This window comes from Chiloscyllium plagiosum, chromosome 7 (genome assembly GCF_004010195.1).
Source record: "Chiloscyllium plagiosum isolate BGI_BamShark_2017 chromosome 7, ASM401019v2, whole genome shotgun sequence".
Lineage (NCBI taxonomy): Eukaryota > Metazoa > Chordata > Chondrichthyes > Orectolobiformes > Hemiscylliidae > Chiloscyllium > Chiloscyllium plagiosum.
In genome coordinates this window covers 22223425-22250710 of record NC_057716.1, presented here as the reverse complement: position 1 = coordinate 22250710, position 27286 = coordinate 22223425, and the positions used below count along the sequence as shown (strand labels likewise).

Below are 27286 nucleotides of genomic sequence, written 5' to 3'. Positions count from 1 at the left end.
CCACCTCAGGCGCGGACCCGCCCATTGGCGACGTGCGCGTGCGCCGCGAGGGGTGGCGTGACTGCGGATGACGTAAATGCTCGCGCAGCTTCCGTTGTTGTTGAGGAGGTCGGGGCGCGTTAGAGAGTGAGTAATGTATAGACGTGTTATATATCTGGGCAGAGGGATAGGGGGTAATGTATAGATCTGTGCCGTGGGAAGCTGTAATGTGTTTGTAGGGAGTGTGGAAGAAGTAGGTGTGAGTGAGTGAGTGATGAATGTACAGAGGGAGAGGGGTCGTGTGTAAATATGGAGCGAGATAGAGAGAGAGGCTGGGAGTAATGTATAAACATAGACCTGGGGGTAAGTGTATTGATAGGGAATGGGGGTGTAGATATAGGCTGGAAGAGGGGCTAGTGTGTAGACGTGCAGGGGTGAGGGTAATGTAAAAGTATAAAATAAGATGGGGAAATGTGTAGGTATGCACCACAGGCTAATGCATTCATATAGGCTGGGATTGAGGGTATTGTACTGATACAGGCTAGGGAGAGGAGAGGGGAGGGATAGTGTACAGGCGTGGGCTGTTGGTGGGTGGGGAGGGATGGTGTACACAATTGAAGTGAAAAAGGATAGGAATGGGATAGTGAGTAATATATTTGTACATAGAGAGTAATGTATATGGGAGACTTATAACAGTAAAATATAAATATAGAAGGTGTAATATGGTGTACAGGGTGATGGAGCAAACAGTGGTATGCAATACAATAATGTCCTGAGTAGGTGTGATGAGGGAGATGATAATACACACTGACTGAGGGGGAAGAAGTGAAGAGTAGGCTGGAGAGAAATATATAAATATACAAGGGTGGGGAGGGATTGCATATAAATATGAGCAGGAAGAAATGAGGACTATAATTTATGCACACCAAGAGTGAAAATGTAAAAGTTGGACAATATACAACAGTGAGGGTGGTAAAGAAATATATAATATAAACATTCACTGAGTGAAATATAAATAATTACATAAGGAGAAAGTGACCCAGGAGACCAAGAAGGACCTGCAGGATAGGGGAAGAGAGAAAGGCAGACATGGGGATATAGAGAAAAAGCACCCACTGATCAAGTGCCAGTGTGGCACCCAAGGGAGATACATAGGTGGAACAGAGAGAATTTGTGGAGCGGTGTAGGAAGATCTTGGGAAGCTGGGGCATGACAGCTTTGGAGATATAGGTGTTGGGGAGGTTGTGGAATTTTGGGAAGAGTGAGGGAGTGTAAGTGGGTGGTGATTAGGATAGAGTGAGTGTGTCAAAGGGCAGAGGTGGAGATTTCCTTGGGATTGAGAGTTCAGTGAAAGTGTGTCTGACCTTGGGGTTGTTTGACTTTGTTTTTCTTGATCTTTTATGGGGAGCTGTAAGTATAATTCAAAAGCTGAGGGCACAAGGAAGTTTTTTTCAGTAATGTTAATTTAATGTTGTGCTTTAACTTGAGGTATTTAACAACCGCTTAGAATTAGTCTGTTGGGTATCAAACCATCTCTTTCTGAGAATGTTTTGAATGTACAACCATTTCAATAGCATATCGTGGTTGTATGTTGGAAGCACACTAGCTTTCGGAGCGACGCTCCTTCAATCACCTGATGAAGGAGTGTCGCTCCGAAAGCTAGTGTGCTTTCAATTAAACCTGTTGGACTATAACCTGGTGTTGTGACTTTTTAACTTTGTACACCCCAGTCCAACACTGGCATCTCTGAATCGTGGTTGTATGGTTTCTTGTTGATTAATTGTGGAGGTGATATTTCCAGCTCGAAGGCACAATTAGCAAACAGGAGAACCAACCTATTTTCTTCAGTATTTATCCAGTCACCTGCTGAATGTGGTGATTGGCCTGTTTCCTTAAAATTGAGACACCACAGCAATATCAATCGAGCTGCCTTATAACGTGGTTATTCTTGCAGTGTTATCTTGTATTTAGTAAGTGATATTCTCACTTTGAGTCAAGTTTGAGCTCCACCCAGTCACCTAACTGCAAAATAAATGGAATAGTGCACTGTGGTGCTGTGTTTTCTTTTAAGTCAAAATGTTAAACCAAGGCTTTGTCATGTTCTGTTGGATCTGTTCAAATTACACTGTTGCTATTATGATGCAGAACTTGGGAGTTATCCTCAGTCTCCTGGCTAATATTTATCTCTCATCCAATGCCTAAAGCAGATTACTGTATTTGATCATCATTATTGTTAATGGGAGCCTGCTGTGTCCAAATTAGGATCTCTTGTTTAGTTCAGTAACTGTATTAGGCTTTGAGATCTATTTTTATTCGTTTGAATCATTAGTGAGTGTATTGACATGGCAAATACTATCTTTTTCTAAAAAAAAAATTCTTTCATTTTTTCTGCCAAGGCCTTTATACACTTCTAATTTGCACAAATAATAGTCTGTGTGAGCTTGTTAAAATAAGTTGGAGTCAATTAAATGCAGGAAAATACATTGCCTTTTGAAATTACATAACGCATGTTCTCTTAGAATGCAGTGGAAAGGATCTAAGCATGTACACTGTAGCAGTAAATCTACAGGAGCAAATTTTATTAAAAACTTAATCTTGTTCTCTGGATACTTCAAGTACTTTATGAGCAATAAACTACTGTTTTGGTCAAATATGATAGACATAGCCAGTTAAACAACATATAACTTGTATTTGTAAAAGTCCCTTAACACTCTCCTTCCCAAGGCACTGTGCAGGAGCAATGTTGGACAGAATTGGATATAGCCACATTAAAGAGATAATAGAACATAGACCAAAACTTGGTCATATGATTTTAAGGAGGATTTTTTTCTTTAAGAAAAAAAGCAGAAAGATATGTTGACAACCAGGGTGAAATCGCAAGCTTAGGACCTGGGAACTGAAGACAAAGCTACGGTTTGTGAAATAAAGGCAACCTAGGATGAAGAGGCCAGAGTTTATTATATTTCCTTAACAATCACTTAACATTATTCTCAGTTGTGAACCTAAATGGAGTGAGGCTTGAGGCTTTTGATTTAGAATTGGTTGTGTAGTTGTTACTTTGTGTTCATGTTCTCTTAGATTTTTGTATAGAATTCTTGATCTTGATTTCTGCTTTTGGAATGATAGGTCTTGAGGTTGCTGTGTTGAGAATTCACAGCTGGATAACAAGATGAAACTCAGGATTTGGCTGCCAGGAATTCTTGGAATTCTTCTTGGATTGAACCTTGGCGTGTTAGGCCAAATTACACCTATCCCAAGTTCAGGTAAGATGTGTTGGATTAAAAGGTGTAGTTTAATTGGTTGATCTCTCATACCTACATTTATTTATATAGATACATGCACGCACACACACTTGCTCTGTTATATTCATAGCATCTGTTTTTAAACCAGGATCTGACTGGATATGCTAAATAATATCTGCTACTTTGCTGTATCTTCAAATTACAGACGATAATCATCGTTTCTAAGATAAGCTTTTAATCAATAAATAAGGGGTTGATTTTTTTTTCATGACCACACTTTAGGAAAGGTGTGATTGCACTGGAGGGAGTGTGGAGGACATTCACCAGGATGGTGCCTATATTGGATCACTTTAGCAATGAAGCGAGGCTGGATAGGCTAAGGTTGCTTCCTTTGGAACAGAGAAGGGTGAGGAAAAACCTGATTGAGGTGTATAACATTGAGGGGCTGACTGGGTAGATAGGAAATAGCTGTTCCCCTTAGGTGAAGGGGTGTAATTATAAGGTGAAGGTCAGGTAGTTTCGAGCAGATTAGAGGAACATCTTGCTTCACACAAAGGGTTAGGGGTACAAAGGGTAGAGACAGGAATCCTCAAACCTTGTGGATGAGCAAGGCTATGAGCCAAGTGTTGAAAAATATGAATGGTGTGTATAGGTTTGTGTAGACTTGATGGGCCGAAGGATCTCTTCTGTGCTATGTGACTCTTGTCAAGAGTGTGGTGCTGGAAAAGGCCCTTGCCCAAAACATCGATTCTCCTGCTCCTCAGATGCTGCCTGACCTGCTGTTCTTTTCCAGCACCACACTCTCAATTCTGATTTCCAGCATCTGCAGTCCTCACTTTCTCCTATGTGACTGTATGACCAGCATCCTGGAGAGTTTGAAGTTCGTGGTCTCTTATTGCTTCGCTGTCAGAGTTTGATGATTGGATACCATTCCTGACACCACCTTCCAAAGGTTGTGTAAAAGGTATCTGTGTAGACATGAGGTGCTGACCAGTTGCCTTCAATGATGTATTATTCTATGATTTGAGTCAAGTAAGTTTGCACCTGGATGAGAAGTATAAAATGTTGGGTTTTCTTTTTGGCTAGGAGTCAGGGTTCGATCTAAATATGAGAAATTGGTATTTTAGGCCAAAGGTGGGTGTTGACAGTTGTATAATATTGACTGTTACTTGGGTACATACGATATTCCACATGGCACCATTGATTAATTTGTTGTTTGAGCAGAATACTGCAGTCACTAAAGGAATAACATTTTTTTGAATCGAGTTGAATTGTTGCATCACCTGTTGTAATGTTAACGTTATGGGTCTGCTACTTTTCCTCTGCACCTTTTTACTACTGGATTGTTGTCAAGTTCCATTTCATACAACACACCTTTTAAGATTTTGTCTGTTGGATCTCAAGAGTTGGCTTAACATAGTGTGTAATTTTTGCAAGTCCATGTGAAGTTGAGAAATTGATTTGGGTTCATCGGAATGAGTAGCTGCTTTTGATGACCAAAGGCTTCATATAGTGCATGTGTTTTAGAAATAGAATATTGTAAATTTACATAAAACTAGTGAGTGAACATAGAATGTCTGCACAGATATCTCTGACTTCAATTTCTCTGGGTTCTCATTTTGGATTAGCATAACTTGTGTAATTTAAGTATGAGAGGCAAACGTTGATATTTAGAAATTGTCATGCCCCTGTTTGTTAGAAGTTACTGGGTGTGCTGTATCCAAATGTGACCTTTAAGGGTGCGTTATGTTCACTAGTCTGTAACTTCTATTCTCACTGGTTCTAGAGTTAGCTATTGGTAGAAAATTATGATGCAGAGAGACTAATAGACTAATTTTGACGTGTTCAACAAATGTGTTCCGTCCAGATTCCATAACTTTTAAAGTATATAATCTCTCATTTTTATAGATCATGTTGTAGAAGCTTATTTTGTAGGATGTGGAACTTTCAAAAACATTGGTCTTTGTGATTTCAGTGATGCCATTCTGCTTCAGGCCAGATGTACATTTTTTGTTTATTGTTTTGTTGATTTTGTTTGGGTATTGTTACTTTGTGTTAGAGTATTTAGTGTTGTAGGTTTTTCTTGAAGGCCTTCATTCTTGTGCAAATGTGGTTGAATAGAGAATATCATAAGTTTAAACCCATTCCAATCCGATTACATATCCACTTTATTTCAATGTATGTTTCTATTCTTGCCCTGCTCTCGCTCTCATGTCCTCTTGTCTCCATGTTTCTTGCCTGCCTTGTGTGCCTGGCTGACTCTTGCATATCACATTGGTCTGCCTTCTCTCACTATCGCTCGATCTGTTAATTTAATGCACCCCCTCGATATCCTTCTGTCTACATGCAAATGTAGAAGATAGGAGTGGGAGTAGACCATTCTACTGCTTAAGCCAGCTCCACCATTCATTACGATCCTGGCTGATTCTTGAGCTCAATATCCTAATACCACACTTTCAGGTAGCTCTATTAATGGACCTCCTCTCGCTGTTTTGACATGCTCTCACACTTCATTGATGTGCAACCCCTCCCACCTGCTCATACTGTTGATGGGCTCTCAATCTCTTTTGCTTGCTATATTGATTTGCCCTCCTGTTCTCTCCCATTCTGTTAATGTGACACCCCCACACACTCTCTCTTGCTTTGTTGGCATGCCTCCCTTGTGTTCACATGCCTCCCTGACCTTCTCTTGCCCCTTTTTAGTGATTATCCCTGTCTTTCGCTTGCCCAGCAGGTCTGTTTCCCTGATTCTTGTTTACCCCATTGGTGTGCCCACCTCACTCACATTAGATATTGTCTGTATGGAGTTCATCAAAATGTTCAACAAGGTTCCACGTGGTAGACTGGCTAGTGAGGTTAGATCAAATTGGCTTGAAGATGGTGGTGGAGAGAGGGTGGGATGGTGAAGGTAGTCTTTCAGACTGGAGGCCTGTAACCAGTGGTGTTCCACAAAGATCGGTGTTGGGTCCACTGCTTTTTGTCATTTTATACAAATGATTTGAATGTGAATATAGGAGACATGGTTTGTAAGTTTGCAGATGACACCAAAGTAGGTGGGGTAGCGGACAGTAAAAAAGGTCATCTGGGTGCAATGGGATCTTGATCACATCGGACATTGGACTGAGGAATGGCAGATGGAGTTTAATTTTGATAAATATGAGGTGTTGAGTTTTGTTAAAGACAAACCAGGGCAGGACTACAGTTAATGGCAAGGCCCTGGTTTGTGTTGCTGAACAGAGACTTAGGAGTACAGGTGCATAGTTCCTTGAAAGTAGAGTAGCGAGTAGATGGGAGTGAAGTAGGTGTTTGGCACACTTTTATTTTATAAACCTTTATGAAAGCATGAGGGGCATGGATAGGGTGAGCAGCTAAGGTCACTTTCCTTCGGTGGGGTAGTCCAGAACTAGAAGGCATAGGTTTTAGGTAAGAGGGGAAAGATTTAAATAGGACCTGAGGGGTAACTTTTTCAGGCAAAGGGAGGTGGACATATGGACCGAGCTGCCAGAGAAAATAGTGAAGACTCTAATACAGTTACAGTATTTAAAAGGCATCTGGATAGGTATATGAAAAGAAAGGGTTTAAAGGGATATGGGGCCAATTGTTGGCAAATGGGACTAGATTAGATTGAGATATCATGGACGAATTGGACCGAAGGGTCTGTTTCCATGCTGTATGACTCTGGGTTCTCCTCTCATCCCCCTACTACCATAAGGAACTTACAAAGAAATTTGATAATTATGCGTGTGCAACTATGACTGGGTTGCTGTTGCAAACTGCACTGATTCCTTTTACGAGTTTTTCTGGTCAGATGACATTCTTGCGTTTCCCAGTAATTGTGCAATCAATCCTCAGTGATTACGAATTGTCAAAATCAAAACTGAGTCCTAAAGAGCTATGCAGTGAAATGAAGCCCTCTTGAAGCATGGTGATTAGTATAATGTAGGAAACAGCAACCAGTTTGCACACAACAATGATCTATAATCAATTACAGGATAATGGTTGGATTATTTGATCTTATGTTTGTTGTGGGATAAATAGTAATCCTCCATGCTAGGTATGACTTCAGAATAGTGCCACGAGGTCGGTGATGTCCATTTGAGAGGACAGACTGGGCTTTGGTTTACTGTATCACCTGAAAGGCATCCCCCCCCCCCAGCACTGCAGCACTTTTCTCAGAGCTGCACTGGATTGGCAGGCTAAATTTTGCCCTTGAACCTAGGAGGGGAGGCTTAAACTCATGTGTGAGAATGCTATCACACGTGGAATATGTTCATCTAGTACTTTTTGTTAAGTACTAGATGGACTCAACTCTGAATGTTCACCTGTACCTGTGTTTTTGTTTTTGCCACTGTTTACCTATTATTTACTTATCTATGCTAATTAACTGTGATCTGCCTGCATTGCTCGCAAGACAAAGCTTTTCACTGTGCCTCGGTACACATGCCGTTCAGTTCAATTCAATTTGATCCGATCTGTCACAGCTGATACTGGATTGATTATTGGAAGTGACAAACCTCTAATCTCTCAATTTTAGACTTTTGTAATGTTGTATGCAGCTGTCTCCGTTCCTGAACTCTTCAAGTTTAGTTTCTTTGCACAACTAAAAGTAAAATTCTTCAGGATTTCTTCTGGAGTGTTTCTTTCCAGTAAACAACTGAATGAATGCATTGGTACATTAAATTGAACGTCTGGGCAAAGGGGGAAGAAGAGAAAAAATCCAGTTTTTTTTTGCTGTCCCAGTTACCATTTGATAACACACAAGTCTCCAAAGTCTCCATTTTGCTGATTTAAAGCAGACTTCCCAAATTTAATTTAAATTCTGTTAAGGTGATTAAAATAGAGTGTGGTGCTGTGTGGAATTGCCAGATTGTACTAAACACCCATTTAGTCCACTCGTGTCCGTTGGTGAAGGCTCACTGTTATCTTAAGGTATGGTCAATAAATGGTAGCCTTGCCAGCAATGCCCAAATTCCATGAATGAGCAAAAAAATCTGGTAAGAAAGCAAGGTATAACCATACATGGTTAATGTTTGAAGATGCATTAAGATGAATAGACATCTCCACGGGTTGAGGAGAAGGAATAGGTTAATTGTTGGCTTAATCCTTTGCAAATGAGGCAGGTCCTCTATTCTGAAATTTCTTTTTTAAAAAGTGCAATTAAATATGTATGTCTTTTTCAGGTTCAGGTTGTAGTGATTCCAGTAACATCAATTGTGAGCAATGTCTGAGAAATGTTTCCGTGAGTACCATGATTAATTATTGCATTCCTGTTGCATACTTTGTCTAATGAATGTGATATCAAGCACACATCTGCAGGGATACAGGGCTGGAAAGGTGTGTCATCAGACTGAGGTGGGAGGAGGTGTGAGTGGCAATTAAGTACTGGCCTAGAGCAGTTATGAGGGTGCAATCTGAGCAGAATTACCATTGATCCACAAATTTTATGCCATAGGCTATATTTGTCTACTGTGTCTGTAGAACAGTCTAAAACTGATTACACTGCCTTGCTGTCTCTCCCCAAACCTTGCATATTCCTCTCCTTTTTTTGAAATGTTTATTCAAATTTTCAATTAAAGATTCACTTGTCGGTGACTCATTCAATTGCAGTGGTACATCTTTCTGTGGTCTTTCAGTAGTCCCCTCTCTAGGAATGTCTCAATTCCTCATTCTTCTGGTCATTTTAAATAAGTAATTTTACTCCAGTCTCCCTCTGTACTTAATTGTGGGAGTACAGCAGAAATGATAAGCAGTTAAACCACAATGCATTATGCTACTGAAGGTCTCTTGCCATTTGCAAAGCTGGACGAGTTTTAAACAGATGAGGGTAAGTCTTTTCTGACTAAAACCTGGCATTCAGCATTTGTAACAGAATCAATATTGGTGCTCGTGTTGAGAAATCTGTAATATTTCAAAACCGCCCTGGCATGTGTTCGTCTAGTACTTTGTTAGCAGTATGTACACACAGTGCTGCTTCATGTGTATTACAGAGAATTTATAAGATGGAAACTGTTCATTTGGTTCATCCAGTCCTTGCTAGTAATTATTTTTCACCAAGTGTTCTCCCACTCCATTGACTTAATCCAATGCTATCAATAGACCCTTCTATTCTTTTCTCCCATGTGTTTAGCTGCCTTTCTAAACATGTTTTTACATTTTTTACATTACATTACAGTGTGGAAACAGGCCCTTCGGCCCAACAAGTCCACACCGACCCGTCGGAGAGAAACCCACCCATACCCCTACATTTACCCCTTACCTAACACTACAGGCAATTTAGTATGGCCAATTCACCTGACTCTGCACATCTTTGGACTGTGGGAGGAAACCGGAGCATCCGGAGGAAACCCACGCAGACACGGGGAGAACTTGCAAACTCCATACAGTCAGTCGCCGGAGGTGGGAATTGAACCCGGGTCTCTGGCGCTGTGAGGCAGCAGTGCTAACCACCGTGCCACCCACGAATGTGTTATTCATCTCAGCTATTCCCTAGGGTGGTAACAAGCTCTACATCATCTCCACCCTCTAGGCAAAGAAATTCTCTTGAATTTTTTAAAATTTATGTGTGACTACCTTTGATTTCTGATCACTAGATTGGAAAGGCATTCTCTATATCTCTAATTTTAGAAACTCCTTTCAGGTTAATCTTTACTTTCTCTCTTCCTAAGGAAAGAGCACCAGCTTGTTCAATTTTCCTGAAGCTGTGACCGTTCAATTCTGATATGCTCAAATCTCTTCAGTACCTTTTTTTGTAAAACTGAGCATAAAGCAATTTACAGTACAACAACAAAATTTGATATAGCATTTCAAGTGCAGTGCAGGAAGATATCCCTGTTTTCATCCAATGTAAAATAATAGCGATTGAGTAAAGTAAAGCAAACCTGATCTGTAGCCAAAATTTTATATATCATCCCCCTCAATGACTTGCTATGTAGGCTGCATCCCAACAAGGGGAAATGAAGCTTCAGTGAATTTGGTTGGATACAAAGTCTGAGCAGCTATTTTCTTACCCAGAATGCTTAGCAACATAAGATGATTAGTAGGATTTTAAATCTGGAAGCTCATACACTACAACACTCAACTTGTCTTGAACAGTGAACAGGCTTTCCAGTTTCAGAGCAGAGGGGTGCTGAGTTTTGAAGGATTACTGACTTGTGCAAATACTTATTCTCTAGGTTCATTGACACCAATACTGTGTGTGCATAGATTTTTAACTAGCTTAATTGAATCTTACAGTGTCTGTGGTGTAATGCCAACAAAAAATGTGTTGACTACCCAGTGAGGACAATCCTTCCACCAAAGACGTTGTGTCCACTGTCTGAAGCACGATGGGGTGTCTGCTGGGGTAAGTGACCGGGAAGTTATTACTTTTATTTCTTGTCAGTCTTTTTGAAATGCTTCTTCACTATTACATAGACTTTTAGAATCATACAGCATGGAAACAGACCCTTCAGGCCAACTCGTCCATGCTGACTAAGTTTTCCAAACTAAACTAGGCCATCTGCCTGTGTTTGGCTCATATCCCTCAAAACTTTTCCTATTCATGTACCTGTCCAAATGTCTCAACGGTTGTAACTGTACCTGCGTCTACCACTTCCTCTGGCAATTCTTTCCACATATGAGCCAGGTCTCTGTTTATAACTTAAATCCTCCAGTGCTGGTGACATCTTTATAAATCTTTTCTGCATCATCTCTAGTTTAATAATAATCTTCCTGTAGCAGGGTGACTGGAACTGTACACAGTACTCCAAAAGTGGCTTTACCAAAGACCTGGAGACCTGCAACATGATGTCATAACTCCGATACTCCAAGATTGGAGCAACGAAGGCCTCTTTACCACTCTGTCTACCTGTGACGCAACTTTCAATAAGCTATATACCTGAATCACTAGGTCTCTGTTTTGAAACACTCCCTCAGGCCCTACCATTAACTATGTAAGTCCAGTCTTTGTTCATCATACCAAAAGCAACACTTTGCATTTATCTAAATTAAACTCACGTGGCACTCAGCTCATGGGCCCAATTGATCAAGATCCCTTTGTAATCTTGGATTACCTTCCGCACTATCTATTAGACCACCACCTTTGGTGTCATCGGCAAGTCCACTAACCTTGCTTCCTGTATTCGCATCCAAATCATTTTATATAAATGACAGACAAAAATGAACTCAGCACCATTATCACTTTCTCAATGCAAAATATTCTGCCCTTTCTTCCCTTGGCCTCCATTCAGCAAATCCTTCAGACTTGGTTAAGTCAATAGCTATCCTGACTTGCCTTTTCCCACACTCCTCTGATATTACTAACCCCCTGATCTTAAGTTTCTTGATGCCATACTCCATTACCAGTATCTGATGCCCATTTAAATCCAAAGTCCTGATTATTAACCAGGTGAACTTCAAGAGCTTTTGCCATCCACATCCCTCTGACCTATTTCCTTCTGGGTTTGCCAACAGGAAGCAAATTTTCTTCATTCTTTCCCCTCTCTCCAACTGCACTTCAAATCTGAAAACTGTCATGTCATTGTCTTGTCACTACTTCCACTGTGGATTAATTCAACCATTGCCTCACTTCGTCACTGCATTTCCCTCTGCAGGAAAAAAAACTATTCTCTCCCAACCAACTTGAAGTTCACCGATGTGGCCCCTGTCTTTAGTATCTGCAAATCCAAAGGACACAGTTGTATCCAGAAGGTTCAAGTGGTTTGGTCACCAGAACTGAATAGCTTTATATTGAACTATTGGTTGTAATTACCAGGTTCTGTAAAGGACACTAACGTAGAACACTCTTCCATTGCTGAATATCTCTTCAAGACATTCGCTCCTGCTCCATCTTCCCTTTCCAATAACTAGAGTAAGGAACATCTTGTGCATCAAGATTGAGATTGCTTGTTCAGTTGTCTCTGCTGCTTCTCAGCAATGACCTGATTTCACATTCTTGTCTAGTTCCTCTCACCACTTCCTAAGTTCAAGTTGTTCATGAGACCCACCTTATAGCACTCTTGACATTATTCCAATTAAACTGTTGACTATCTAATTTCATTTTCTTTCAATGGTAGCTGACCATGTAAATTGTTTTCCTCTCCAGACTTCCTGCCTAAAATTTCCCCTTTCTGACAGCTGCTTATCTAAATCTTTTCAGTTTGTTTTCTGCCCACCGTGATACTTAAATGGCTTGAACTAAAATCTCAAATGAATTTCTCCATGTTTGGGGTGTTCTTTGGTCTCGCTACAGCTTTTAATATCTTCACTAATGTTATCTGCCATTTAGTGGACTTCTCATGGTTTGGTTTCATCCCTAGCTATCCGAAAGCAATCAATGTGATTCCACTCGTGGCATTTCCTTTCACCGCATACCATAACATTCATGTTCTTGAAGGAGTTATGCTGAGACCCTTTTGCTTTCTCACATCGATTATATCCCGAAGGCAATTTTGTCCAAAATCACAGTATCAACTTCTGCCTGCTTGCTTATGCTACCCAGTTCTAGCTCTCCACCATTTCAGTGTTGTCAACTAGATATTTTTGACATTGTGTAACATTTAGCTTCCTCCAGTTAACCTTTGGTCAGGATCAAAGCTATTGTCTCTGGCTCCTGCCTCTACCACAAGAGGCATTACCACAGAATCCATTCCCTCCCTAAGACTGGAGAAACTTTCCCCACACAACTGCGCACACATTTTAGAATTTAGGACACATTTTTGTTTTGTTCAGTAATGGGGGATATTTTAGGCTCTGTCCTTGATTCTCTGTTTAAGCTAATGATTCAAAGGGAAGTCAGCAGAGATCCAAGAGTGGTTGATCCCAGGAGAAAAGCGACACAAAATCAACATGAGTTGATGAAAATGTGAACATAAGAATTCATAAATTCTAATTCCAAAGCCCTTCACAGAACCATTTTATTATGAATCACCAAGTGCAAATGGATGCAGTACATCAACCCCTCTAACTATATATAATTTACTCAGTCCTTTTATCAGCCATGTATCTCACTGAATCATTTTTGCCATTCTCCAATAATTTGCATTACACCAGCAAACGGTTCCAGTCTTTTCAGGGCAATCAACAGAAACTTGCATGAACAGTGTGTGTTTGACATTCTGTACTCTTTTCTATGTGGCATAATGTGTGCATATGGATAGTTTCATAACAATTATTTGTTGATTATAAGCTATAATTGTTTATTGCAGTTGTACTATTGCAACCTTAGTACAGGTCTCCTTATCCACTGATACCAAGCTACTTGCAAAGTTGCAAATTAAAGTCTTGAATTTATTTGATCTTTTAAATCTTTGGGGCATTTACAACCAATCACCTTAGTTTATTGAAAGGACAATAAGGGAACGTGGCAGCTGATTTGTGCAGAATAACCTCCTACAAACCACAGTTCTACTGGATAATCTTATTTTGGTTTTGGTTGAGATGAGTATTGGGTGGAACACTAGAGAGTATTCTCCTAACACTCTGGAATCTTTCCAGTATCCCCAAGAGGGCAATGAAGGCTTTGGTTTAATAATCATCTCAGTCAAAACATGACACCTCCCTTAGAACCACAAATTGAGTTAAAGATTGGGAGAATACATCTGGAATGTTTATGTAGGCTGCTGAGAGGTGATGGTACTGGATTTTTTTTATTCACTCATTGGATATGGCCATCACTTGTTCAGGCAGCATTGTCGATTCCTAGTTGCCCTTCAGAAGGTGGTAGTGAGCTGCCCCCTTGAACCACTGTAGTCCATTTGGTGTAGGTACACTTGGGAGGTTCACTAGGGAGGGAACACCATGATTTTGGTATGGTGACAGTACAGGAATGGCTAGTGAGTGGTAGTTGGGGATTTTGCAACGATGTTTCCACATAGTTGCTACCCTGTCCTTCTCAATGGTAATGGCCATAGGTCTGGAAAGTGTTTTTTAAAAAGCCTTCATGAATTTCTATAGTGCGTTTTGTAGACATTACATGCTGCTGCTACTTAGCCTCTTTTGAAGTGACTGAATATTTGGGAGGTGGAGCCAATGAAGCAGGTTAATTGTTCTGGATGGTATCAAGCTTCATGAGTGTTGGAGCTGCACTCATCCAGAAAAGTTGAGTATCCCATCATATTTGTGACTTGCAATTTGTAGATGGTGGACAGGCTTTGGAGAGTCAGGAGGTAAGTGACTTGCTAAAAGATTCCGAGTCTCTGCTCTTGTAACCACAGCACATATATGGCTCATCCAGTTCAGTTTTTGGTCAAGAGTAACCTGCACGATTATTGATAAGGGGAGGGTTTAGTGATGGTTATGCCATTGAATGTCATGGGGTGATGGTCATTGCTTGGCACTTTTTGTGGTGCTAATATTACTTGCCATTTATCAGCCCATGGCAAATATGATCAAGTTTGGGCATAAGTTGTTCAGTATTTGAGTAAGGAATTAAATGGTACTGAACATTATGCAATCATTGAACGTCCCCATTTCTGATTTAATGATGGAGGGAACGTCATTGAAGCAGCTAAAGATGGTTGTTTGGTTGATGAGAGTAGTAGAGTGGAAGAATAAATATTCAGAATTTAAACTGGGGTTTTTAATTGTCAAATTAACAATCAAGTGAGTATAACTAGTCTAAATATAACTAATGCTTCTAAATTTGAGAGGTAGATAATTGAACCATTTCTCCACTAGTTTCTTGGTGCACATGTGAGCCTGGATAATCAAGGTGTAAATGCAATGTCTCCATACATGCGCACACCCCTACACCTTCAGGGAGAAGGCACTTGGGTGTCTACCCTCTGCTAATCTGTTGCTTAACTAGCTATGTGAAAGAATTGTAAAGTGTGCTGAAATCAGGCAGCATTCAGATTTTAGAAGCAAGTAGACTGGGTGTGTTGGGTACTTGGAATGCAGGCATCATTAACATTTTAAGGTATGAATATAATGCCACCAGATAGAAAAAGCCAAATGATATATTACAAACATGTTCTTCCTTGATCTTTAAAGCTGATCCAATGCACATTCATGAGAACTGGTTCTGTCACCAAGGGCAACTTATTTCAGAAGTATTCCTACATTTTGCCAGTTCAAACCTCAACAAATTGCATCTGTGCATTGATTTTAAAAGTTAACATTGCCAAAATCAGACTCCATGTGGCGATGATTCTCTCTTTTAGAACTTATTTCTACATTAGAAAAGAAAGCATTATTAAACACAGGATGCAACTTCCCCGTTGCTCTAAAGAAATCACACTGAGCACAAAGGATCTATCGGTCTCACATTTAGCTGTGTCTTGATAACTTTAAAATGAAACACAAGCAAAAGTTCCAAAGTTGGTTTCATAGGAAGTTAATTGTTCACAAAGAAAGAAGCAGTTGCAAGATAGAGAATAAAGGTGCAAAAGAAGTTTCTCATGGGAGAGGTTGAATTCCATTCGAAGTTTAAGACAACCCCTAAAAGATTTACTCTTCTATTCTTGCTCAACTGGTCAACCTCAACCGGCAAATGAATGTAGCAACTCGCTTAAAGTTTTGATTGGTAATGTCTATTTTATGCCTGGTAATTATAAAACATTGCATTGTTCAATTCATACTTGTGAAAAATGCAGGTTGTTTCCTGTAGCATGTGGTTTACTTGTTACTGCATACTTAAAATAAGCAATGCAAATTCTTATCTTTGTGTGCTTATTCTTTGTGGTCTATGAAAATTCTGTTTTCACTGTTAGTCCAGGTTGCTTATTTTTCACAGTTCCTGACATAATTATTTGGTTAAAATGAAATGCAGACATAAATAAGGTGTAGCTTTTTTATACACAGCTGTGTATAAAATTTGCAATTGGCTAAACTGTAGAACTTTAAGTATTAGTGTAGAATCAAAGGAAACAAAGTGGTGGGGAGGTGCAGGCGGAAGGCAAGATCTTGAATGGCTTGGGGATGCACCAACTCAACACAGTTCCCCAAATCGAAACTCGTCACATCAGTGTAGCTCCAGTGATATTTGAGAACTCCCAGTTTGGCTATGTTGGGGTGTGTTTTTGATCCATCTCGTGATGTGAAAGACCTTTTTTTTGGGATCAGTGGGATCATGCCCCTGTGCAAATCCACTTCTTCAGAAAGGAATGGTGGGTAAAGGGGGACTTCAAGGAGAGCTGTTGAAAGTGCAATTATCCATAGTAGAAATCTGAACATAGCTAATGGCAGAATGAGGCTCTGTTCCATCAAGGCAAACAGTGGACCTACTATGTGCAACTTACTGAAATTGTAGGACTTAAAGATAATCTTGTCTGAATGAGCCCTGTAACAACTCACTCAAGTCTGTCTTTATTGTTTCACTTCCTTTTAATTGAGCTGGATTTCCCAGTTGAGACATTAGAGCTTGTTTTGTCTGTCCCCTTTTGCCAGCTTTCCTTAACAGGTTTTTGAATTTATATTAATGATTGATTTTTTTCTGAGCCACTGCACTCCTCAGACACCTGAAGTGAGGTGATTTGTGCCCCTTACATCAGCTATATGTAGTGGGTGGCAAGGAGGGGAAAATTTACTCTTTTTTTTTTAAATTTGAGAGCTGTTCACTTCTGATTTTCCAGAATCTTGTTTAAAGGTTGAATAAAATATATTTCAAATGTCCTGAATATTAAACCAAACCTTTTTTTTTTTTTGCAGTGAACTTTGAAGCTTTAATCATTGCTATGTCAGTGGTTGGTGGAGTTCTTATCTTGTCCCTGTGTATCTGCTGCTATTGCTGCTGCAGGAGTCGCAAAAACAAGAAGTGAGTGTTTGGTCTTTTATCTAAAGGTCAGAGTGAGCCAGCACTGAATCATATGGGCTTCCATCTTAGCTCATTGACTTGCTGCATCTATCAGTGTGCTATAGGACATCTGACTCTTCAGTTCACACTTATGTTATTCTTTGAAAGGAATAAAACTGAGAATGTTTTTGTTCAATGTAGGTATGCTAGTTAATAAAATTATATTAATTTTAGCTCTGCTCAAGGCAATGAGGGTGAACATGTTGGACTCCTTTTTTTTTTTCCCCTCTGGAAAATAGACGGCCAAGATGTGACCTGATTGACATTTTTAATATTACGGAGGGAGTTGATAGAGATATTTCAATTTATACAGAATTTCAAACAAAAGGGACTTAAATATGAAGGAATTACTAATCAACCCAACAAAGAATTCAATAAAATTTCTTTATCTGGAGAGTGCAGAGAATGTGAAACTCTCTACCAACTGGAATGGCTAAACAAAATCAGATGCTTATTAAGAAAATTTGGTAAGTAAAAGATGCAGATAAGGGCACAACATGCAGTTCACTAGGGTGGTGGGGTGGGGTGGAAGATCTGGTTGAAACTTACCAAGTACTTAGACCTGAATAGAATGGCTATGGGGAAGCCCCTTGAGTATCCCTGAATGTAATTGCTATACCCTTGGGTCCTTGCTATCACTTTGGAATTCCCATTTGCACTTCTCTATCTTTCTATCTATTTGAAGACACTCCCTGAAACCAACTTTGACCAAACTTTTGGTCATCTGTTATACTAATTTGTGGCTTAATGTCAGATTTTGGTTTATTATAATTCTGGGAAGTGGTTTGAGATGCTTTACTACTTTAAGGGTGGTATAGAAATGTTGGTTAATTGGTTCGTCCAGTTGAAAGTATGAGAAGCACATTTACTTTTTAAAAATCCATTCACAAGTTCTTTTTGTAAAGACCAGCACTTATTGCGTGAGTCTAATTATCCTTGAGAAGATGGTAGCCAGCTGTTGCCATGAATGGCATTAGTCCTTTCTCGCTGTGGGCTTCACTGACTTGTCAAGCTATTTCAAAGGATATGTAAAACTTAGATATGTTGCTGTGAGTCTGGAGACACATAGAAACCAGACAGGGTAAGGGCCGCAAATTTATAATGAACCAGCTGGATTTTTCTATTAGTGTGATACTACTCTGGTCACTATTACCGATATCAATTTTTTTAATTACACAATTATACCCATCTGCAGATCATTAGTCCTGGTTTCTGGATCATTCCAGGAATTGAGGAAGGGTTCAAATTGTAGAGTTGCACCACCCCACAGGAATTGCTATTTATTGGCAATTTGTTTTCGTGGAACACATTACCTATATTGACCCAATGATGACCTCCTTCGAGCACTGGCCTAAGTTATCCCATCATGCTGGAAGACTTCAGTCTGAACAACATACATGGTCAGTCTGGTAACTTTTTTTTTGTGAAGTGGAACAAGAATGATCTCAAGGCATATTAGGAGGAGTCAGAAAAGGCATAGTATGAAAGATGGTAGGCTGGAAGAACATACCAAGCCAGGCAGCATCGGGTGGTGGAGAAGTCTGTTTTGGGTAGCCTTGCTGCTTCTATCTTGCTCCAAATATGAAGGATGGGTAGAGTACCATTATTTGAAGCTACTTTTACATCCTTGCTCTGATATCTGGGCTTCCGTGTGTTCTTCCAGCCTTTTGTGGTCCAATTTCCGACTCCCTGTATCAGCATCTCTTACACGTTTGGTAAGAAGATTCCCAAAGAATATTTACATTGAACTAAACGAGTTAAAAATGAATGTTTGTTTTTTTAATATGTCTTGAACTGTTGTTGAGGCATGTCTCTCTCTAAATCGTATTTCTTTGATTTTCTTTTTAGAAACAACAGCATAGATCAGAAGATGGAAAGAGAAAAAGAGCAGAGGAGGATGAGGCAAGAAGAAAGGTAAGGAACAGAAAGGTGGAATAAAACAGGTAGCTTTTCAAGCATGTAAATCTGTTCGTGTGATCCAGATGAACCCATGTGCTTTCACCGTGCCCTGCATGTATCATCAATTCTCTGCAATTTTGACTAAACATCTCCACAGTTCTGAGGTGTGTTCACCACCTGACATGCTTACCCAAAAGGCCTCACTTCCTGCATGACAGATTCTCCCTCTCCAGCGATAACTACCTTCGTCCTCGCTTTTACACCAAGTGCTTACCCTTTGCAAAGCCTAATGGCGTCCTAAACACTGCTCTATTATCCAAGGTTACTAAAGTAGCACAGCAAATCTTGGGCATAGACTGCAGAGAGTTCACAATGCAATAAGTGACAATAAAACTCAACCATCTGCACACTGCTATGGAATCTCATGTTATTTTGAAAGGGAAGGACTGGTTACAACACAGAACAGTACAGGACCTTTGGCTGTCCATGTAGCGCTGACCTTTTATCCTACCCTAAGAATTAGGGATAGTCAACATGGCTTAGTGTGTGGGAAATGATATCAAAAACTTGATTGAGTTTTTTTCCAAGTATCAAACACGATTGATTTAAGGCAGAGCAGTGGACACAAATGTATATTGACCTCCGTAAGGCATTAAAAGATTCTTCTTGGTAGACTGGTTAGCAAGGTTGGAACACATGGAATACAGGAAGAACAAGCCACTTAGACAGAACTGGCTCAAAGGTAGAAGACAGGGTGGTGGTGGAGGTTTTTTGGAATGGAGGCCTGTGACTAGTGGAGTGTCACAGGGGTTGGTGCTAGTCCATTACTTTTCAACACTTATTTAAATGACTTGGATGTGAGCATAAGAGATATAGTTAGTAAGTTTGAAAATGGCACTAAAATTGGAAGTGTAGTGGACAACAATGAAGGTTACCTCGGAGTACATTGGGATCTTGATCAGATGGGCAAGTGAAGTTTAATTTAAATGTGAAATGATGCATTTTGGAAAGGCAAATCAGGGCAGGACTTGTACACTTGATGGTAAGGTCCTGGGGAATGTTGCTGAACAAAGATCTTGGAGTGCATGTTCATAGTTCTTTTGAAAGTGGAGTCTCATAGGATGGTGAAGATGTTTGGTATTCTTGCCTTTGGTCAGTGCATTGACTATAGGAGCTAGGAGGTCATATTGCGGCTGTACGGAATATTGGATAAGCCACTTTTAGAATGTTGCATGCAATTCTGGTCTCCCTGCTATAGGAAGGATGTTGTAAACTTGAAAAGGTTCAGAAAAGTTTAACAAGGATGTTGCAGGAGTTGGAGGACTTGAGCTATAGGGGGAGGCTGAATAGGCTGGGGCTGTTTTCCCTGGAGCATGAGAGGCTGAGGGGTGTCCTTTTGGAAGTTTATAAAATCATGAGGGGCATGGACAGGGTAAATAGAAGAGGTCTTTTCTCTTGAGGGAATCCAAAACTGGAGGGCAAAGGTTTAAGGTGAGAGGGGAATGATTTAAAAAGGACCGAAAGAACAACTTTTTAACAGAGGGTGGTGTGTATATGGAATGAGCTGTCAGAGGAAGTGGTGGAGGCTGGTACAATTGCAACATTTAAAAAACATGTGAATAGGTTTATGAATAGGAAGGTTTAGAGGAATACAGACCAAACGCTGGCAAATGGGACTAGATGAATTTAGGATATCTGGTCAGCCTGGATGAGTTGGACCAAAGGGTTTGTTTCCGTGCTGTACATCTGTGACACTTATGACTATGTTATTATGGTGTATTGTTTGAAGCTCTTGGGTCTAATCACTTGGGATTGTTTCACTTTTCCTTTTTTTGTTTATATTTCAGGAAAAATGAAATGAAAGTCCGCCATGATGAAATCCGGAAGAAATATGGTGAGGAGAGCTTGTTTTGCAACTGTTTTTCAGTCCTTCCATCAACAAAATGCTCAACCAAGCTGTGCTGCCCTTGGTTTGGAACAGTCATTAAATCCTGATGTTTGGCAGCAGTGGGTGTTATGACTAGAGTAATTTTGGATTTTACTGCAGGGATACAGGCTATTGGGCTCAGCTGCTCTGGCCTTGATGTTCCATGTGAACCTGTCCCTTTATATTTCATTTTACCCTCTCAGCATAAACTTCCATTCAATACCATTCTCCCTCATGTACTTATCTAGCTTCTGCATATCTAGTTCTAATGTTAAAAAATCACGCAACACCAGGTTATAGTCCAACAGGTTTATTTGGAAGCACACTAGCTTTCGGAGCGTCGCTCCTTCATCAGGTGGTAGAACCAGGGCTATTACCTGATGAAGGAGCGACGCTCCGAAAGCTAGTGTGCTTCCAAATAAACCTGTTGGACTATAACCTGGTGTTGCGTGATTTTTAACTTTGTACATCCCAGTCCAACACCGGCATCTCCAACTCATTAGTTCTAATGTTGTAATGGATCCAGTCCGTTGTTGTAAATTTCATTTACACTTCGGAAGCTGAGTTCATTCCATTCTACAGCTAACCATCAAAGCTCCAAAACTTTAGATTGGATTGAATAGAGCTGTAGCACATTTGTAATGCTGTATTCTGTCCCCTTTTATTGACGAGGTAATGCAATTGAAAGGTTAACTTGAATATCTTATACAGTTGGCAATTGGGCCTCAGACTGGAACCGAACTCCCTGAGGAAGGTAAAAGTAGCTGCAAGTGGTTACGGTTGGAAGAGCAGAGAATATAGCTGGGAGTCTGTGTAGGCCACCTGGAGAGCAAAGTGGGCTGAACTATATCTAAGACATGCAACTCTTTCAACTGAAAGATTGGTAGTCATGTAATAGAACAGTGCCTGTCTTTGTACAGTTGTACAAGCTTGAGTGGCAATGCCAGTCAGGAAATCTTGGACTTGTCATTTTAATTGATGGGCAGAATGTACCACCTGCTAATACTTTGAGTGCCATGGCCATTGTCCATTCACATGTGAAACTGTATAATGACCCACTGTATGCACCCACTCAGTGCCCATTCACAAGTGAAAGTGTATCTTGACTGACTAAAATATGCAAGGTTGGCTAATCTTAACTTTGATTTTTGCTTTTATTCCAGGTCTGTTCAAGGAACCAAATTCTTACTCCAAATTTGAAAACAACTAATGCGAGTAATGGAAACAACTCTGCTACAAACAAAGAAAATCCAAATGATTAGTATTCAGATAGCTCAGTCTTTAATTATATATATTATACTTAACCAACCTCTTCCCTCCTAAAACCCCAGAAGCAATGAAATCAAACCAGGTCTATGTTTGATTTTCTTCTCTGGGAAGAGGAGCTTTTGTTTTTAACTTGTCAAATTCTGGATCAGATAGTATTTAATCTTTGGCATAATTTCTAATCCTGTAACTCTAAGATTCTAGTGTTTACACTGGGGAGATTGACACCAGCAATTTCAAGCAAGTGTTGTAGATGGACCAAGCCACTGTTTCTAGATGCCCTAATTTAGTTTTTCTCAACCCGAACAAACTCATTGTAAAAGAAAAGCTCATTTAAATCACTTAGTTGGATGTTTCTGGTAGGATGTATGTCCAATTCCAGAGCAAAGCCTGTGCCATTCAATGTCTTGCCCCTTTATAATCCACGTACAATGCAAGATGGAGTAGATATTTTTATCCATGCCTTGGATCCAGCTGATCAACAGCTTCTGCAGATAAACAGTGTCGATGGATCTGTGAAAGTTCTGTTTATACAGCCACTTATAAACCAAAGAGTGCAAGAAGTTGAAAATGCTGCATTTTCTAATGGCTGTATGGATGAGAAAAAGGGTATGGATGGGGACTCCAACCAGTGCCTTTCTGTTTTTAGTAGAATTTTGTTTGAGCTCTCGAAGAGGCCATGTTTATGATGATTTCTATTTCATTGCACTCTGTAGAAATACCAATGTATATTGGTGTCATGTTGCTTTATTGCCTGTGGGAAAGCTGCGAAATTTTTTTAACTGCTGAATTCTATTAAAAAAAAATTAAAAAGAACATGGAAACTGGATTTTAAATAAATTTGAACTGTATGTGTCATGGTGTGCTAGTAGATCTGGGAGAAGGCTGAAATCATGGTTAGCAAAAGCACAGTTCACTCAGACAGAAGAGAAAGCAAATGTTATTGCCATTTGAGTTGGCAAAAGAAGAACTGGCTGTGACCCCATTCTTGTTATCGCTATAGTGGGACATCACTGTGTCACAAGGTGTCTCCCACAAAATGGCTTCAAAAAATGGCCACAAAATGATTTCAAAGCTGTTAAGTTTCAATATGAGCCATGATAATTAGGAATAGCTGAGAGGCATCCAGTAATTGTCAAGCAGTATAGTGAAGATATTGGGGTTCTGTTAGAACCTTGCTGAAATAGACCTAATTAAATATTCTTGAAGAAAAACTAACAGTCATTATGGATCCAACCTTTTATAGGAAATATTTGAATTAAAGTAAAAGGGCTGTTCTTTGAGTGAGGTGGTAATCAGTCTTCTCTCTGCACAGGGATATTTTATAGATCAGATGAAATTACAAGTCTCTTTGCAATTCATTCTTTTCGTCTTGACGTTGCCTACATTTGTAGCTGTAGTGTGCGATTTAAGCATTCAAACCAAAAAATCAACTGCGGTGAGTAATAAAACTGGATATTTTTTGTTAATAGTAGAATGATGAGTTATGACGAAGACAAATTAAAAATACAACGCTTCTGTAAGTGAAGAGTTGTGAAAACTGGTTATTAGTATAGAAATGAGTAAACTGTACTATGGTAAGCTAATGTAAATGAGACCGCTAAGCGTCTTGAGGTTCATACTTGGTCAATGTATTCTGATCTCTTGGGGAGGAGTGAAAGTTATTTTTAAGGCTTTTTGGCTTAATTACATGGGGAGATGGGTCTCTGAAAAATGTTCAGTTGTGATGTTGCTCTGTCGAGCCAGAGTAGGCTTGATCTAATTGCTTACTTTTCCTGCCCATCATTGTGTATGTTGGTATAGTTAATGTGTGGAATAGGTGTAACATGGGTTATTCCAGCAGGACAAAATCGTGGATGCAGTAATCCACTCAAAGGCATACTTCTCAAGTTTATTAGTACTAATCAAATGGAGCAACTTCATAGAATCCCCACAGTGTGGAAACAGGCCATTTAGCCCTTTTTTGAGTCCACACTGACTCTCTGAAAAACATCCCACCTCGCCCCCCCCAACCATTCCCTACATTTCCTATGACTAATGCACCAAACCTAAACATCCCTCGACATCATGGGCATCTTAGCATGGTCAATCCGCCCAACTTGTACATCTTTGGACTGTGGGAGGAAACCGGAGCACCTGGAGGAAACCCACGCAGACACAGGGAGAATGTGCAAACCCCACACAGAAAATTGTCCGAGGGTTGAATCAAACTGGCATCACTGGTGCTGTGACGTAGAAGTGCTGACCACTGAGGCATCATGCCATCCCTTTGGTAAATCAGGAACATCCTCCAGGTGCAAGACTGCACATTCTTTGGGTATGTGATCATGACCTAATGGAGCCAAATAGCCAGTGGGGCTTTAAGTTTTGCTTTAAGGATGTTTGCAACAATGATGTGTAGGCCCTAAACTGAATTGTGCTTGGGGGTCATCAACTGGTGAAAGAAGGAAATGGTGACATGCAGGAACCTGAAGAAGGGCTTATGCCCGAAACGTTGATTCTCCTGTTCCCTGGATGCTGCCTGACCTGCTGCGCTTTTCCAGCAACACATTTCCAACAGATGAGACTTACCAAGTTTGTTTATCAACTAGGTAAAACCAATGACTGCAGATGCTGGAAACCAGATTCTGGATCAGTGGTGCTGGAAGAGCACAGCAGTTCAGGCAGCATCCAAGGAGCAGCGAAATCGACGTTTCGGGCAAAAGCCCTTCATCTCCGAAACGTCGATTTTGCTGTTCCTTGGATGCTGCCTGAACTGCTGTGCTCTTCCAGCACCACTAATCCAGAAGTTTCTGTTTATATTAATCTCTTGTTGGTTTGATTTTTTTTTAACTGGGGACAAGTCTGATGCAACAGGTGAAGACTTAAGTCCAACTATGTAAATTCCTTGCGCAGGTTTATAAAACATTGAGAACATCACATTACAGTGATTACAGTGGAATTGGGGAAAAGGAAACCAGGATGCAGGGGAAAGGAGATAGATCACTGTCCCTTTGTTGCTGGATCAATATTTTTGGAACTCCTTCCCTGTACGTAATGGACTGCAGCAATAAAGCTGATGGCCTGTCACTGCCTATTTCAGGGCAGTAAATACTGATGTTGTCAATGAATGTAGAACAGAACAGGCTGTTTGGGTTACTGTGAAATATTGTGAGATACATTCCATTTTGTTCAAAAAGTACACTTCTGTAGGTAGGCAGTCATGTGCCACTTTATAAATCCCTACTTTGGAAATAGAACCAGTCTGACTCAAGATTTGGATATAGAAGGTCTCTAACCTCACACATGTGATGCATTGTCTGAGTTGAGCTGCCACTTTTTTAAATAAAACCTGAAGTTATCTCAGGGCTGTGACTTGACAGTTCTAGGATTTACATATTAATCAATTAAAACCTGCATCCCCATTCTAAGTAATGGAAGACTTAACAACAATCTAGGTCTGTTCATCACATCAACTGTATGACCCTTTGATCTTTTAATATAAATTCTGTGTCCTGTGATCCTGTCCCATGAGTCACCTGATGCAAGCTTGTACTTCCAAATAAACCTGTTGGATTATAATTTGGTGTGTGATTTTTAACTGTGACTTATTGTGGTATAGATATCTTTACTAACTCACTCTCCAGCTCGCTGATACAGTTTTCCCATTCATTACCCTGTACTAACCCGTGTTTCCACTACCCACCCTAAGCTATGGAATGATTACAATATTAATCAGCCCTTACCCACAGTCTCTCACGAACTGAATAGATTACAAAACATCAAACAGTTTCTTCAACAGTAAATACATAAAACAGGGCTGATGTCTCCTTTATTGTCAAATTCAGAACTTATGTGAAATTGCATGAATGAATGAGACTCACCCTGGCAAATAGTAAGCAAATCTCATGACCCAGCTGCAGCAATCAGTATAATATCCTTTATTTTGTTTTAAGTACATGTATAACTTCTAACTTATTTAGAGCATGTAGGCCCAGTACATTCACTAACATAAAACACTAAAGGGGTAATATTTCTTAATTATGCAAGCAGACCAGACACTTTAGATTCCCTACAATGTGGAAGCAGGCCATTTGCCCCAAGTCCACCCTGGCCCTCCGAAGAGCAACCCACCCAGACTCATTTCCCCCGATTAATAGGGGACTCCATAGTGAGAGGGACTGACCGGGGTTTTTGTGGCAGCAGGCGGGACTTAAGGATGGTGTGTTGCCTTCCTGGTGCCAGGGTTAAAGACATCACAGACAGAGTGCAGGAAATCCTCAAGGACGAAGGTGAAGAGCCAGATGTCGGGAAGAAGAGGAGGAACATACTACAGCAGGACTTCGGAGAACTAGGAAGAAGGCTGAAAAGCGGGACGTCCAGGGTGATTACCTCTGGTTTGCTTCCAGTTCCTGGGGCTGGTGAGGCCAGAAACAGGGAGATAATGGACTTGAACGTGTGGCTGGGGAACTGGTGCAGGAAGCAAGGATTTAAATTCTTGGATCACTGGGGTATGTTTTGTGGTAAGCATAAATTCTACAAGAGAGACGGTTTGCACCTTAATAGGTTAGGGACCAGCATTCTGGCAGGCAGGTTTGCAACTGAAACACAGCTACGTTTAAACTAAGTGGGGGGGAGGGGATAAACTGGATATTTAAGAAGGAAATTGAAGGGAAAGTTAGAGCAAAGGAAGTCAAGAAAGACAACTGCATCAATGAAGCAGAAAACTCAAAAAGGGATCAAGCTGTAAGGTTGAGTGAAATAGGAGTTGATGGGAAGGGTGAGGGCAGTAACAAATTAAAAATACTATACATGAATGCACGAAGCATTAGAAATAAGATGGATGAGCTTGAGGCTCTTTTGGAAATTGGCAGATACGATATTGTGGGGATAACTGAGACGTGGCTTCAAGTGGACAGGGCCTGGGAAATGAATATTCAAGGCTACACGTGCTATCGTAAGGACAGACTGACGGGCAGAGGGGGTGGGGTGGCCATGTTGGTAAGGGATAATATTTCGTCCCTTGCGCGGGGGGACCTAGAGTCAGGGGATGTAGAGTCAGTATGGATAGAGCTGAGAAAAACTAAGGGTAAAAAGACCCTCTTGGGAATTATCTACAGGCCCCCAAACAGTAGTCTGGATGTCGGATGTAAGTTAAATCAGGAGCTGAAATTGGCCTGTCGCAAAGATGTTACTACAGTTGTTATGGGGGATTTCAACATG

At 40.3% G+C, this 27286-nt stretch overlaps 1 protein-coding gene across 1 annotated transcript; it reads left to right on the top strand.

Moving 5' to 3' along the window:
* Positions 1-22892, top strand: LOC122551403 (pituitary tumor-transforming gene 1 protein-interacting protein-like). Its single transcript, XM_043693234.1, has 8 exons — positions 1-126; positions 3106-3242; positions 8402-8460; positions 10455-10563; positions 16848-16953; positions 18841-18906; positions 20739-20785; positions 21982-22892. The coding sequence occupies exons 2-8, from the start codon at positions 3149-3151 to the stop codon at positions 22026-22028; spliced, it is 528 nt and encodes a 175-aa protein (XP_043549169.1). The 5' UTR covers positions 1-126; positions 3106-3148; the 3' UTR covers positions 22029-22892.
* Positions 22893-27286: the final 4394 nt, after the last annotated feature.

What these genes read in the sequence shown, in the direction of transcription:
- LOC122551403 (XM_043693234.1), top strand. Translation starts at nt 3,149, where the DNA reads ATGAAACTCAGGATTTGGCTGCCAGGAATTCTTGGAATTCTTCTTGGA. An exon ending in ACGATGGGGTGTCTGCTGGG is followed by an intron (nt 10,564 to 16,847) that starts GTAAGTGACCGG and finishes TTTTTTTTGCAG; the next exon opens with TGAACTTTGAAGCTTTAATC. An exon ending in AGGATGAGGCAAGAAGAAAG is followed by an intron (nt 18,907 to 20,738) that starts GTAAGGAACAGA and finishes TTTATATTTCAG; the next exon opens with GAAAAATGAAATGAAAGTCC.